Below are 14,765 nucleotides of genomic sequence, written 5' to 3' on the forward strand. Positions count from 1 at the left end.
CTCCCGGCAGAGAGGCGGAAGCGGTGCCGCGGCGCGGAGCCCGGCCGGCCCGGAGCCCAGCCGGCCCCTGCCGCCGCCCGGTCCCGTGAATCTGGGGGCTCGGTCGGTGCGAGCGCACGGGCTGCGGGCAGATTTCCTCGGCGAGGGAACGGGCTGGTGTCAAAGTTTCCTGCTTGCGGTTTTGTGTGTTTTTCGTCATTAGCGTCACCGTTTTTGCGAAGGCTGAGGCTGCCTGCGGGCTTTTTCCCGGGGATTTGGGGCAGTGCGTAGCTTCTTTGCAAACTCAAGTGAGACCCTTCTCGGATTTTCAGTCTTTCTTCCCGATTTTTTTGCTTTTTTTCCATGCAAGCGTGTCACCTGCAGAGGTGTAACCACACGGGAGCTTGTTACCACATCTTGTTCAGCAGCTGCTGGCAGAGTAACTCCTTCCTTTAGAAGTTTCCAGCTGGAGGCAGAGTTTACAGCTGAATTTAAAAACCCTTAAACAAGGGTAGAAACTGACTGAAATTTCACCCAGATAAAAAATAAAGACTGTACTGAAGAATGAGCGCCAGGTTCTGGTCTCCGTATTCTCTCTATTTTCTGTTTGGCTCAGCCTGGAGTTTTACATCTTTCCGGTGAAGGTGGATATCAAACGTCCAATTTCTGTCACCAAAACTTGGATCTTTGTATTCCTTATTAGTGCACTTTCTCATCTTAATTTGCATCTCTCTCCTAATCGTGTTCTACCCGGGGAAAGCAATAGTGTCCATTTGTCATATAACTTTTTGTTTGCCAGTACAGTTGTACCAGACTTCACTGATGTGCTCAACCTCAGATGAGACAGAATGAGAAGGTGTGTACTGGTCTGTGTCCCACTTGACAGGTGGTGATAAGTCACATCGGTATGATCAGCATCCTGTGGTCCACTGACACATCCCAAGACACTGCTCGGAGGAGGTGGACCTGCATTCACGTTTGTTTCCCTACTGGCATTAGCTTTGTTGTTATAGTGATTCCTGGTGAAGATAAGCTATAGAAAAATAAATCCTTTTCTTAATTAACAAGTAAATGCTTACTTGGACAAAGTAAGCCTAAAGAGATACACTTGGAATTAAGGCCTGTGAGGGAAGGAGAAATAAATGAGAATAAATAAGAAAAGGATTACTGTGGGCTTCAGCTCATGCACTCTTTTGCAAAACTTAGGTGAAAAGTTTTTCTAAGTGAACTCGAGTTCAGCACTAACTGAGAGAGTATCTTCATTACTTGAGCAGGAGTATAATTAATGTATTTTTGTTGGCAAAACATTTTGTGATCCAGTAACTGTGTAGAATTTTAGAGGTGGGCAGAAAACTACTAAAACTACTAAAAGTTCTTGAAGAGCTTTTGTTTCAGGTATGAAGTTGTTGTTTGCATCTTCACCTTCTATCTGCCTGTCCTAGCAGAGCTAATGTAAGAAAACACCTCTAGTTCATTAGCAATGGGTTGTTAAATGCCATTATCCCACCCCCTTAGCACCCAAGTTGTGGTGCACCTGTTGGGTGCTGGGTGTGTGTATGTAATTCCTTCAATGTCATGGGATACTCACAGGATCGAAAGCCAGTTTGTGAATGAGTCCTAACAGTTAATTAAATTTTCTTTCTGTATTTGAATCCCAAATAATCATTAAATCTGCAGAAAAGCCCAGCTGAACTGTTAGAAGAAATGGCAGTTATCTGATGCATCAGCTGAGGCTGCCATGGCGTGCAGGGAACAGTTCCCTCTGGCATCCCCAGTTTCTCATCAGATACTGGCATGTTTGAAGCAGACCTGGCACACTTCAAAGTGACTGGCAACAATCTGTGTAATTCCTTCTCACTCTCTATACTACATCATTTGTAAGCAGCACTAGTTCAGGCGACTTCTCAAAACGCATCATCTGTGATATAGTGTGATTCTGTTGTTCAGATGCTTTGTCTTTAAGGTTCTTATAAACACCCTACACTGTGGAATTCCTTGCTATAGCATGGGAAGGCCCATCCTGAAGGATATTCAGAAATTATTTCATGAATATGAAAATTAATATGGCTAAACATAAGTTACTCTTTAGAAAACAGGCCTTTTCTATATTTGGTATTAATATGGAATACAACACTAGTGTAGTTTAAATCTTTAAATACTAGCACAGCGTAATTTGATTTCAAGGATTTATGGAATAATCAGTAGATAATAGTAAGGAAATTGTAAGGAGTTTCCTATTACTTGACCAAATTCATTCCATAGATAGCTTTAAGAAAAAAATGCATGCATGGTGAAAAAAATTACACTGGATACAGAAACCAGCGTTTTCATGAGTTCCAAGGTAATCTAACCTTGTTTCTAATTTTCTGACAGCTCTACATCTCTGTTAAGATCTAGTAAAATTCTTTTCCCTAATTCAATCAGTGAAACAGTTGCATTGTACCTACAAAACAAGGTAATTTTTATTATATTAGTGATCACTTATGGTCTTGTTTTCTAGATGTGCTCTGTTGCTATGCTATTCTCGATAGACATTTTAAATTATTGCAAAATAATTTGAAATATTCTGTTTTTGTAGCCCAACTGGATCCCATGTGGAATGGTGTAAACAGCTGATAGCTGCAACCATTTCTAGTCAGATTTCAGGGTCTGTCCCATCAGAAGGTGTGTCCAAAGACTACAGGGTAAGTAAGTGACTTGAAGAATGCACTGATTTGTTTGAGATAAAAGAGTGAATGATCTGGAAGGTCCTTGCTACCTTGATTATCAGGTGGTAAGTACTTAAGTGATCTCTGAATGTTTCAGAACTAGAAACATCTCATTATGCATAGACGCCTTTTGAATCTGCCTTGTCAATGCCACTCTTTAGAATAGTGGCATTGAAGTCTACAGAATAAAAACAGAGAGACAGGTGAATGGAAAATTAAAAATCAATGTTTTGAATAAAATGCCAGAAGTGAATTTTCCTTTTGATTACTACATAAAAAAATTTGGATGAAGTATGTTAATAGTTACAGATTGAAATTGTTTCTAGTGTGTGTCATTCAGAGCACAGAATGGAGCTCTCCAGATTTCACAGTAAATAAATGTGTATGCCTTTGTTACTGTGCAGAGAATGTAAATGATTATCATTTTTCATGGGGTTTCACCAGAGACAGAGAATTTAACATCAAACAAACAAAAAAAATTCACCATTTTCTTTCCCTCCCAGCCACATTTTTGTCATTAAGGTATCAATTGCACAGTATGATTTACCTTATAGGTTCCCTTATGCTTTTTACCCCTCTTCTTTTGTGCTCATTTGCTGTTTCCTGCACGCAGCCAGCCAGCTGAACTATCAAGAGTGGATCACACGCAGTTTTCTTTCTCTTACTAATTGACAAAAGTCACCTGTGTTTCAAGTCCCTTTAAGAAACCCAGGCAACTGCTATCTAGATCCCTCTTCTTCCTGGATTTGAAACTGTTTCATGGTCTTCATGCAAAATGGCCAAATGAAGATTTTATCTTTTTTTTAATTTTAACTTGATTTTAAATTATTTTCTAATACGATCTGTGATTTAGAAGTTTGTTGTCCAGAAACAGAGTATTTTAGATTCTGTGACAGCAGGTCAGATTCAGCCCAAGCCTGAAGGTGAATCCACAAAATGTTTTTGACTGTAGACTACTTAAAAATTCACCTCACACAGTTTCACAGTATTGGCACAGTCAGCAGCTTATACTCATAAAAAAAGTGTAGCTCTTCCATACTAGGGCAGCTGAATTGCAAATACTTACTTCAGGTCAAGGCTAACATCTTTGATAAAACGTGGGAAACCTTGCATTACAGCTGTCGCTGTTGTATTTGCCCTGTAGATCAAGGACTTTATTTTAGTAAAAAACAAGTGTGTAAGCTTAGTGTTCAGTTTATCTCTGAGTTAGAATGCATGTCTCTGGAATAAAGTGTGCTTTTTAACTCTAGATAACCTCTTTCTCTATACCAAACTCATCTTGGATATTGTTTAACAGGAGTAAGTCTTTTAAGGCCTAATTAAAATTCTACTTCATTCACTGTTTCTTAGAAATTAAAGAAAAAGCTTAAGCCTGGTGGTATTCAGAATTTTTGTTTATAAATTGCATTTGGCATCATTGCATTCCTGAGGTTTGAAATCACATATTTGTGCATAACGGAATATTTTTTTATCCTAGAATATCATTAGTTACATTCAGAACCAGTATCTTGTGAAGTTGAGTCTATGCTTTGGAAGAGGGTTTCCTTTGCACTTGGCTTCTGCAGAAGTTCACTGGTGCAATTAGTTACTTAGTCAGTGCTGCTGACAGACTGAGTTTGTTCATTGTAACTACGGAACTCACGTGTAAAAGGATAAAGCCCATCTACAACTCAGTTTTCCTTTGAGATATCTTTCCCTTTTGATGCATGCTGATCAGTTTTCTGGGTGTTCATTACCTTTGGTTACCTCAAATTGCTGCATTTAGAGACTGTCTTAGAACAACTCAGAAACTTCAGGTAGGGCCAGATGCGTGTGTTTGCTTCTGGAGCTGGTCAGGTAGTTCTGTTGCTTTCTGGTGGATTTACCAGGAACTCGCTGCTTTATTCTTCCTTCCATCTTTTTTTTAATGTTTCAATCAATATGTTTTCAAAACAAGTGAAATATATCTATTCTTGTATCTAATGATGTTACTCATGTTACTCTGTGTAGCTTACTTTACTAGAATGCAATTAGGGGAGGGGGGAACTAAAGGGAAGCAAAAAGGGGCTGCAAGTGATATCATCAGAACTGTAGAGCGCTGAGTGAGCTCTTGCTTGCTAAACCTTAGAGCAACATGATGAGTCTGAGCTCTGCTGTGTATGTCTGCTCTGACACACGCTCAGCCTGGAAAGTGTTCTTGAATGAGGGGTTCATACAAATGAAAAGTGACTGGATTATTGCAGCTAACTGCAGACACCTTCAGAAATAGGTTGAGAAGAGATGTTGCTAGCATTGTTTTGCCGTTTGAATCTAAAAGATATGGTGGTTATACTTCATGTGTGTCATTGCAGGCTTCCACCTAGAAGGATTACCAGGCTCTTTCTTTTCTTTTCACAATGGCACATTGTAACTGGATAAAAGGGTGATTAAGAATAAGTTTCAAAAGAGTTTGGCATTTGTTTCCTCACTAGAATGAAGTGGCTGGATTGTTTTTAGAGCAAAACAATTCTGCAAATGAGAACTACTAGAGCTGCTTAGTTTTTGTTTGTTCTTTCAAAATCCACCTATATTTAAAACGTTTGGAAGTAGAGTTCTTAAAGTCTGATGAAGTAAGATATAGTAACTTTAACAAATCCCATTTGTGCATTTTGTTGGATAACATTTTATATTTTAACTAACAGGTGTACAGGAGGCCTGTTATGCGGGTAAGATTACCTTTGGCTAGCAGTAAAACGGCCTCCTACCTGTTTGTCTTTTGTGCTGTGTGAGGTCTTGGTGTGTCAAGCGTTCTTCTCTACTTCATTAATGGTTTTTATGAACCAGTCAGACCATTTTGCTATGCAGTGCAACAGCTTCTTTGCCATAGAAATGCTTTATATACATTACAATGTTTTTGTGAGCAATAAAAGTCAATGTGTAAGAGAGCCGTATTTTTAAATTATGTTATGAATGTGCAATACTAACTTCAGTTTTATTACATTAATTTTGACAAAATGGATGCTTGCAACTGAAGCTTACATGCTTCGGACTACAGAGTACTGTATTAGTAACTCTAACATCTTATCTGTGCTAAAGAATATCAGTGGTAAAATGTTACGTCTTTGTCTATCCTGTTTGAATATGATACCAGTTCACGCTTGCCTTTGTACGTGTTCTACCTTAACTGTCACCACCCTGTAGTAGGATTGAAAGTGAGGTTTGAAGTTAGACACCAGTGCAATGACCTGCATCTTTTTAATGATAATTTTGAGACTTTCCCAGTGTTCATTGGAGATATAAAAAAAGCTTGCCTTGTTTTCTTGTCCCTCTCTCTTAGTAACATTTATGGAGTGAGAAATGATCTGGACAGTGTTCGGACATTGTTCATGAAATGTGTCTAACACTTTTATTCAAACAAAGACTTCTTGTTCAGCCTCAAACTGAGAGATGAAGTCTGAATGATTTCTTTTTCTTGTTCGTTGTTTACATATTTGAAAATGATGTGTTTAGTCCAATCATACAAATTCACAAGTTGTTCTTTTTTATATACATATAAATAGATAGCTCTTGAAATAATTGGTCTGGGTTGAATAACAAAAATTGATTGTTTTTGTTCAGTTTTTCATATTTCTTTGTAAAGGCATTGATCTTTGAATGACCTGCTGTGCTTCTCTCTCTTTCAATTATGTAAAATCTTTTAGTATATTTTCTGGTTGTCCTTCTGGTTTTGTTCCAGAGATCACAATATCTACTTTGCCTTAGTTTCAGAACAACATTTTTATAGTCTGAAATTTAAGCAATTCCTATTTAACAGCATTTCACCAATACATAAATGTTAGGAGTCCTTTATAATTTGGAGGGATTTTTTAATGAATTATATCTTTTTAAACTCTTGCAGAGTTCAGATTATCTGAAGATAACTGAAGCTCTTCCAAGTTTTTCTTTTTTGAGGGTTCAGTAGAAATGCTGTAAAAAGAAAAATCGACTTTAGCAAACATTTGTAAATTTAGAGTGAGGCTGGATTTACAGTCTATCAAGTGCAAAATTCTTTTCATGTGAACTGGGAAAAAGGGACTGTCATGATCACAACTTCTCTCCAGTTAATAAAGAAAGAAGATGGAAGAACAATTTTGGCTGAACATATTAAAACAATTACTTCATATGACCCTATGACATTTGTGCTTCTCTCTGGAGTGCATAGGGACCTTTTGTTTAATAAACAGATTTATATAATATTCAGGATTTGCTGCCAATATGATGCAAAAATAATTTAATATTAAAATATGAATTGTTTGCATATTTTACCATGAGGAGTAATTTTAGGTTCTGTAAAGTTACCGACTAGGTTTCCAGCAACAACACAGAAGATGCTGGAAAAATACATGAAACCATAAAAGTGAAAGTTCAATTAAAACATATTCTACACAGTAAAGCATTTTTTAAATTGTCTAGATACTTCTATTTGATGTTGACCTCTTTTTTCCTTGAAAGATCGCATGAGTTTGTCCCCAGTGCTACCATTGCAAGCTGTACTCAGTTCCTTCTATTGATAAACATGTGGCATACTTTGAATTCATTTTCTTCGCTGTAAGGTTGTTTGTTTTAAAAAGACAGTACATACTTTTATGTTCTTATCTACCAGCACTGACTCGTTTGTGAAAAAGAGAGTACATTTTTCATTTTGTGTTGTGCCAAATAACATTAAAAGGATAATGCTAATAGCTTGGATTCCTTTCCGTGGAAAGTAGTTTGTGCCAGGAGTGGAAGATTTTGAATAGCTAAACTGGACTTAAAGTATATGCTGTCTTTTTAAGGAAAGAAAAAAAAAAAAGAAAAAGAAAAAAGGAAGCAAAAAAGAAAATATTCTGTCCTTTCACCTGTTGTCTGCATGTTTTTTCCTGTTACTCCTCTCTTGCCTTACTGCTGCCTCGTGCAATGCAGGAGATGCAGGATGGACACAATGGCTATCATTCTGAAGCAGAACCTGATCAGGTGGCAAGTTTTACTCATCTTTCATTCATTAACTGTGTAGCAAGGTACTATATATTAGTACTTGTACAGTACATAGCAGTCTTCTATTTCTCATGCAAGAGAATCCATAGAAAGCATTTAGTGTGTTATGTGCTCGGCAGGGTTTTTGTGTAACATCGTGTAGTCTAAAATGTAATCCTGCCCGTAAGCCCCTATCTGACAGCACATCCATCCTCCTGAGATTGGAAGTATTGGCTGATTCTCTACACATCTTCTTTTGTGATTGGGTGCTGAATATAAAATTCTGCTAAGTTTCCAAGAAAATCTAAAGCCAGAGATCAATTAAAATATCTTCAGAAATTATTTTTTAATGGGGGCTTGGGGTAGTTTGTTTGGAGGCAGGCAGATCCCACCAATTATTTGTATGTAGATCAGAGCTGTAATACAAGGGAAGAGTAATTTGTTTACTGTAACATAGCCCATTATATTTATTCTCACTTCAGGATGTAAAAAATTGAAACCTTAATATCTCCTCATGTTGACCTGAGAGAGATCACTTTCTCACATGGTCCTTAAAAGTCTCGCAAACCCTTTTACTCTTAATTAAAACCTTCAGTGCATTGTAAATCTTAGCTGCCAATGAAGGACCCGAAGGATCAATCTTGTATCATTCAGGAATGAAGCCATTTACCTAAATGAAAATTTATGGAACTAGCCCTTATTTTAAAGCTGCTAATTGTTGTCCTACATTTCATTATTGCTTTGTTCTTAATCTGACATTCTGGATCCAAAATTCCTATAATGGACCTCTTCCACAGCCTGTCACTCTCAGTCGGGTATTGATTGAATTAGAGTGTTGTGGGGTGCTTCTGACTTCTTGCTATCAACAAGACAAAGTTAAAGTGTTAAATAAATAAAGCTTATGCCATATAATTTTCTCAGGTGAAAATACTCAAATTTTAAATAAATAACATTAAAAATAGAAAAAAATTAATACAAGCTTTAAAATGTTCTCAAGCAGATAAAATACCCAAAATAATACCTGCATTTAGCAAAAGACTAACAAATCATTAATTGCAAATTTGGGCTGATCTTACTGTTTGTATTTTTGTATGCTATATGTAGCTAGAATGTCAAACTAATTGTTGCATAAATGCAACTAATATGCTACTAATGTCTATGTCTGTGTAATATTTATAATGCTGAGTTTTGTTGGTTTGTTTGGTTTTTTTTTTAATATGGTACTGTTTAATACAGTTGTGCCTTGTAAAGAAAGATACACTTCTGTGTTCCAGTAATCTGTTAGTAAAAGCACTTTGTATCAAAACCGGTGTAGTACAGATGGAAAGTGAGATTTACTCATGGTTTTGGTTTTCTGCCAGGCACTGCGGGATGGAAACAAACTAGCACAGATGGAAGAGGCTCCACTTTTTCCTGGAGAATCAATCAAAGTTATTGGTAGGAATACTGTTGAGTACTACACTGTATATTTTAAAATCACTAGTTTGTTTATTTTATTATTTCCTCTTGACTTTTATTATTTTAATTTAATGACACTTTTGATTAGCCAATTTGATATGGATTTATTTTCTTTGTCTTTGAAATCCAAATGTAGGCCTGAAAGAGAAATCAGTTCCAGAGGATTATTTACTCCATATAGATAAATACATTTTTTTTGAGGCTTAGTATGTTCTATGTAGGTATATGGGTTGTATTTCTGCTTGGTGATGCCAAGGATACTTCATAGATTCAAAAGCTCAAAATTGTGATAGCAAAGATGAAGTTATGGAAAACTTAAGTTTTCAGTTCTTAATGTGATTCATTTCACTTTGTCCTGTGGCATCAAGCTCTGCATTAGCAGTACAGTACTTGGCTAGAAAAGAATACTAGCTCTAATGAAAAATAAAAGTGGAAATGAAGAAAACCAAATTACTTGGAGGTCAGTTGTGTACACATCAGTAATTGCTCTTTGCGTGACCTGAGGTGAGTGTGGGTGCTTTGCACCTCAGGGCAGGGAGCAGAGCTGCCTGCAGCTAAGAATAGCAGCAGGATGCTTTGTTACTTGCCTGCCCTCCCTGCAGCACATGCTAGCTCAGCCTCATTAGCTGCTGAGCAGCAGTGGGGCTGAGGAATTTATTTTCATTGTTGAGATAAAGATAGCTCTTTCACTCCTGACAGCATCTGAAGAGAAGGCTTTCCTATAGAGGTCAAACATCAAAATCTCATGGAACTGCAAAAATCTTGCTTTTTTTAAGTGGAAATAGATCTTTATGGAACAAATGTCTGTAATAGTAAAACAAAGCTTTAATTGGTCTGTTTTCCAGCTAAAGATGTTATGTATATCTGTCCATTTATGGGAGCAGTCAGTGGTACACTAACAGTGACGGACTTCAGAATGTATATCAAAAGTGTTGAAAGGGTAAGACTTCGCTGCCTATCTGCACGTTATTTCAGGTAGGAATGTTGCTGAAGTAGATGTCAGACAGTGACAAATTTGGTGTAAATGAAAAATGATATTCCACAGCAGTCTATTAAAACAGGAATTATAGTTGACTGATGAAACATACATGAATGATATTAGTTTGTGTTCCTCCTAATGTAACAAAATTCATTTGTTTTATATACAAATTTCAGGATCCACCTTTTGTTGTTGATGTTCCCCTTGGAGTCATAAGTAGGGTTGAAAAAATTGGAGTGCAGAGCCATGGTGACAACTCATGTGGTATAGAAATAGTTTGCAAGGTATGGCACGGTAGAGATTTATTTTATTAAAATATTTTCATTTATTTTTTCTGTAAGAGGAATCTGCGTGCACATGTGCTGTTTTTCTGTCTGATCAGTTCCTTGTATTTGAACCCTGCTTCAGTTAGATAATGTATTTCAATTCCTCTTATGATACTTGCACTCTTAAACACTTCTGCCTTTTGTCTCAAGAGTGAATTCAAAGGAAAAATTACTATTTTTTGTGTTATCTGGCAACTCTAATGACAATCCTAGTCATCTGATATGAACACTTAGAGAGCTGTGTTCTATTGTGGGTTAGGTGATGTCAGTGACTTAGTGCTGCATATGTACCTTCCTTCAATCAAATTTCTTCTGCCTTTTTTTTTTTCTTTTAAATTTATCGTCCAGTGAAATAGTGTAACTTATTTTTGACAGGATATGAGAAATTTGCGGCTGGCCTATAAACAGGAAGAGCAGAACAGGTTGGAGATTTTTGAAAACCTTGTAACACGCGCATTTCCTGTTTCGAATGGACTGGTAAGTCTTCAGAAGTAGAGAAGGCTGTCGCTGGCTCTTCTCTTTTTGGAAAGTGTAGGTGAGGAAACACAAGGGCTGTAGAACAGACTTTGAAATGTTGATTCATAAAATCTGGTACAGAGCAGGCAAGCTACTCTGACTCTATTTCTTTTTTGCATTAATTTGTAAAACATTATGCTGTGTCCTGCTATCCATGTAGTTGGTTATTTTGTATATAACTCTTGAGATCTAGATTTGCCTGGTGTTGCTGACTAAAAATAAGTGTGCATTGACTCTTATTTTCTGCAGTAGGTAATTCAGTCTAGAAGTTCTGTCTGAAACAACAAATAGGTATAATTAGTCTTATTATTAGTTAGCTGTGGAATGCTGTTTCATTTGCTTGTATGGGTTAGGAGCTGGTTGGCAGGTAGGAGACCAATTTTCTCATCCTGACTTTGCCATTGATGTGTTGTATGATCACAGGCAAGTAACTTCAGCTCTCTCTGACTGTTTCCTATCTTGATTTTGTTAATTATCTAGCATGTACTTGAAGGAGGAAACTGTCTCTCATTTTCTTTCTAGCACAGTGTTGTCCAGTCTAGACTGAAGCTTTTATGTCTGCTGTTAAAGAGTGTTAGAAGTGTTACATTTGAAATATTAGACCGTTCACTGTTCTGGAGCTTATTGTGCATACAGCCCATCAGACAGTAATTTATGCCTTTGCTTTGTTGTCTTTAGCCTCTTTTTGCATTCAGCTATAAAGAAAAGTTTGCTGTTAATGGCTGGAAAGTGTATGATCCAATGGCAGAATATAAGAGGCAGGTAAGTTATACAAGTACTTGGTATCTTATTTTTTTCTCTCATCTCCCCTAGAGCCATTTAAACAAGAAAAAAAATATTAAATAAAACTCAACATTTTCAGGTCTACCTATGTACAGAGACTGTCTAGATGTCGTGTTTAGATAATAGAAAGTAAGCAGCCTGACTTTGAGAGTGTTGTGCACCTGCTGAAGTTGGTGGAGATAACAGGTGCTGAGTACTTGAGCACACTGATCTATCTTAACATGAATTCTGAAATCCACATTTTCCAAGTGGTGTTACTAGAAAATACAGGCTTTATAAAAATTTGGATTTGAAAAAGCAGCATTAAATAGAAGAGTGACTGTAGTTTGTCATTGTAAATCTACAGTTTCCTATTTGTAAAAGTATTTTTATTTCACTACATGATCACGTTTTAGCTGAGTGTGAAGCCTATTCAAATGGTTATTTTGCATATCATTTGTGAAGATAATAAATAGGAAAGACTTCCAGTGTTATGGTTTATGGTTCACTCTAAAGACCTAAAATTTATAGCTTATTGAAAAGGAAAATGTGGGCACACTTTAAAAAAAAATGTACATAACATATAAAAATTTTGAACTCAGATATGTAAAGGTCTAACCTGGAAAAAACAAAGATGTTTTTCTTTCCTGCAGGGCTTGCCCAATGAGAGTTGGAAAATATCCAAAATTAACAGCACCTATGAGCTTTGTGATACGTATCCTGCCATTCTTGTTGTGCCAACCAGTGTAAAGGATGATGACCTCTCAAAAGTGGCAGCATTTAGAGCAAAAGGCAGAGTTCCAGTAAGTGAAGCTTTTACAAGGAGATAAAAGTGCTCTACAAATTTGTATCTTGTAAGAAATTATCAGAGTTCTTTTAGGCTTTTTTTACGTAACAGTGGGCTGGCTTTCTTCCTGAAAGGGTGGGTCAAAGAAAGGAGAATTAGGCTTGATGGGCTTAGAACTGAAGAGAGTAACTCAAATGTGAATCTAATTGCTTGGGTTTTGTGCAGTGTAATAACTTTTTTTTTTTACACTTCTAAGCCACAATGGTATCTGATGCTAATTCACATATCAGCTTGAGTTCTGATTTGGCTTGGAATGTGTTACTGCCATAGCAGTTTTCTTGAGAATAGACAAGTTTTGTAGGTCGCATAAGAACCGCTTTAAATATGTTAGATGGTGACCGTTTTCATGCTACAGATCTGCTTAGCAAGGTAGTGTACAGGTCTGTAGACTTCCACATGGAAGCAGTTTTTCTTCCTCCATTGTTCTTTTTTTTCTAATTAATAAGATGCAGTAGTGGGCTTAGTTTTTATTAGGAATAAAATAATTTATAAATTAAATTCCTAATAAAATAATCCTATTTTATTAGGAATAAAAACTAAGATGTTTAGAATCACTTTTTATTTCAAGCTCAGATTTGGGATGAGCAGTGCTAGTGTGCTGTCAATACGGTTTTGCATCAGCCTGTCCTTGAATTTGCAATTGTTGATTTGCCAGGAAATCGCAGTGTGATTGTCTGATTGCACTCTGGCCTCCTGCTTTTATAGTAGTATAGTAAACTAAAATAATTTTCTTTTATTCCAGGTGTTATCCTGGATTCATCCTGAGAGCCAAGCAACAATAACACGATGCAGTCAGCCATCGGTAGGCCCAAATGATAAGCGTTGCAAAGAAGATGAAAAATATTTGCAGACAATAATGGATGCCAATGCTCAGTCACATAAACTTATCATCTTTGATGCCAGACAGAATAGTGTTGCAGATACAAACAAGGTAGGTTGGTATTATAACTAGCATTAGTAGTTCTGTCTTTATTACAAGGCTAAAGATTGAGTAAGAGATGAGGATGAGGAGAACTTGATGTTGAAAATAGATAAAAAAGGGTCTCTGAAGGGGGCGTGGGAAGGAAGGTAAGTTGCTTGTAGCATTTTGGAAAGGCTGGCAGAAACTGAAGGCAACATGAAGTTGCAGCTGAGAAATGATGCAGTGAAGCCCACAGAAGACCAAAGATTTCAGCAGTAAAAAGGGGAAGGTGTATAGATGTAGTATCAAATGTACCCTAGTACAATTAGAATTTCTTTCATTAAAAAAAATACCCTAGTGTTTCTTAGAAAAACAAAAGTCAAAAATATGATTTTATTAATGCTAAAATAGTCCTTTCTGTCAGAAGATTCTGAAACCTGACCAAAATAACGCTCAGCCTTATACTGAAGTCCTGTTCGTGTTCTTTTCTTTGTCTGTTTTTCACTTTTTGAATGACAGGCAAAAGGTGGAGGATATGAAAGTGAAAGTGCCTACCCAAATGCAGAGCTGGTCTTTCTGGAAATTCATAATATACATGTAATGAGAGAATCCCTGCGTAAACTTAAAGAAATAGTTTATCCTACTATTGATGAGACTCGGTGGTTATCAAATGTGGACTCCACACATTGGCTGGAATATATAAGGGTAAAATACTTTTGATGTGAAAAATCAAATTTTTTTTTATAATCATGTTGTTAACTTACATTTCTGAAAATATTACTAAGATAATGTCTAGATGTAAGCACACTGCTTTGATCAGGATAATCTTTTTAAAAAGCTTAATTTTGAAATAGTCACTTAGAACATGGCATTTTAAGAATTCCATAATAACTTTGTATTTCCAGTTTTGTGTATTGGTCGGTAATGAGTTAATTCCTGATAGCACAGTATCATATTTACTGTTGGACCATGTTTTATTTTCTGGAGAGGGAATGCTTGTGAGCAGTCCAGGGTTATCCCTGGTTTTTGGAAGAATGCCCTGGGAACTTCAGATTATATTTGAACAACTGCCAAAAGGACTTGACTGTAAATTCTGCAGTCTTTCTCATCCTTCCCTCCTTCAATGCAACGTTAGCATTCGTGTGTCAAGCACCTACATTTTCATGGGCTGTTTATAGTCAGTGCTCTACTGGGTTATAATCTGCTCTATTATTTAACATAATATTAAAATAAATCACTACCATACTCAGTTTTACAGTCTGTTTCACTAACCTCTGAAATGCTTTTAGAATAGATTATTTCATTACCACATTCACTCCCCTGTTTATGATGAATATGG

General features: G+C 36.6%; 1 protein-coding gene across 5 annotated transcripts in view; it reads left to right on the top strand.

Moving 5' to 3' along the window:
• Positions 1 to 2,564: 2,564 nt before the first annotated feature.
• MTMR1 (myotubularin related protein 1) overlaps positions 2,565 to 14,765 on the top strand; it is a 34,342-nt gene continuing 22,141 nt past the window's right edge. Inside the window, exons 1-11 of one of the 5 annotated variants that reach the window (XM_029083966.1) lie at positions 2,565 to 2,663; positions 5,348 to 5,371; positions 7,587 to 7,640; positions 8,999 to 9,074; positions 9,941 to 10,035; positions 10,251 to 10,358; positions 10,776 to 10,877; positions 11,595 to 11,678; positions 12,332 to 12,481; positions 13,268 to 13,456; positions 13,946 to 14,131. In XM_029083966.1, the coding sequence (XP_028939799.1) occupies positions 5,366 to 5,371; positions 7,587 to 7,640; positions 8,999 to 9,074; positions 9,941 to 10,035; positions 10,251 to 10,358; positions 10,776 to 10,877; positions 11,595 to 11,678; positions 12,332 to 12,481; positions 13,268 to 13,456; positions 13,946 to 14,131 (1,050 nt within the window). In that variant the 5' untranslated portion in view covers positions 2,565 to 2,663; positions 5,348 to 5,365. The remainder of the gene's footprint in view (positions 2,664 to 5,347; positions 5,372 to 7,586; positions 7,641 to 8,998; positions 9,075 to 9,940; positions 10,036 to 10,250; positions 10,359 to 10,775; positions 10,878 to 11,594; positions 11,679 to 12,331; positions 12,482 to 13,267; positions 13,457 to 13,945; positions 14,132 to 14,765) is intronic. The other 4 variants (XM_029083967.1, XM_029083968.1, XM_010163762.2 and 1 more) reach the window with 4 other exon arrangements.

Source organism: Antrostomus carolinensis, unplaced genomic scaffold (assembly GCF_000700745.2).
Source record: "Antrostomus carolinensis isolate BGI_N321 unplaced genomic scaffold, ASM70074v2 scaffold36532, whole genome shotgun sequence".
Lineage (NCBI taxonomy): Eukaryota > Metazoa > Chordata > Aves > Caprimulgiformes > Caprimulgidae > Antrostomus > Antrostomus carolinensis.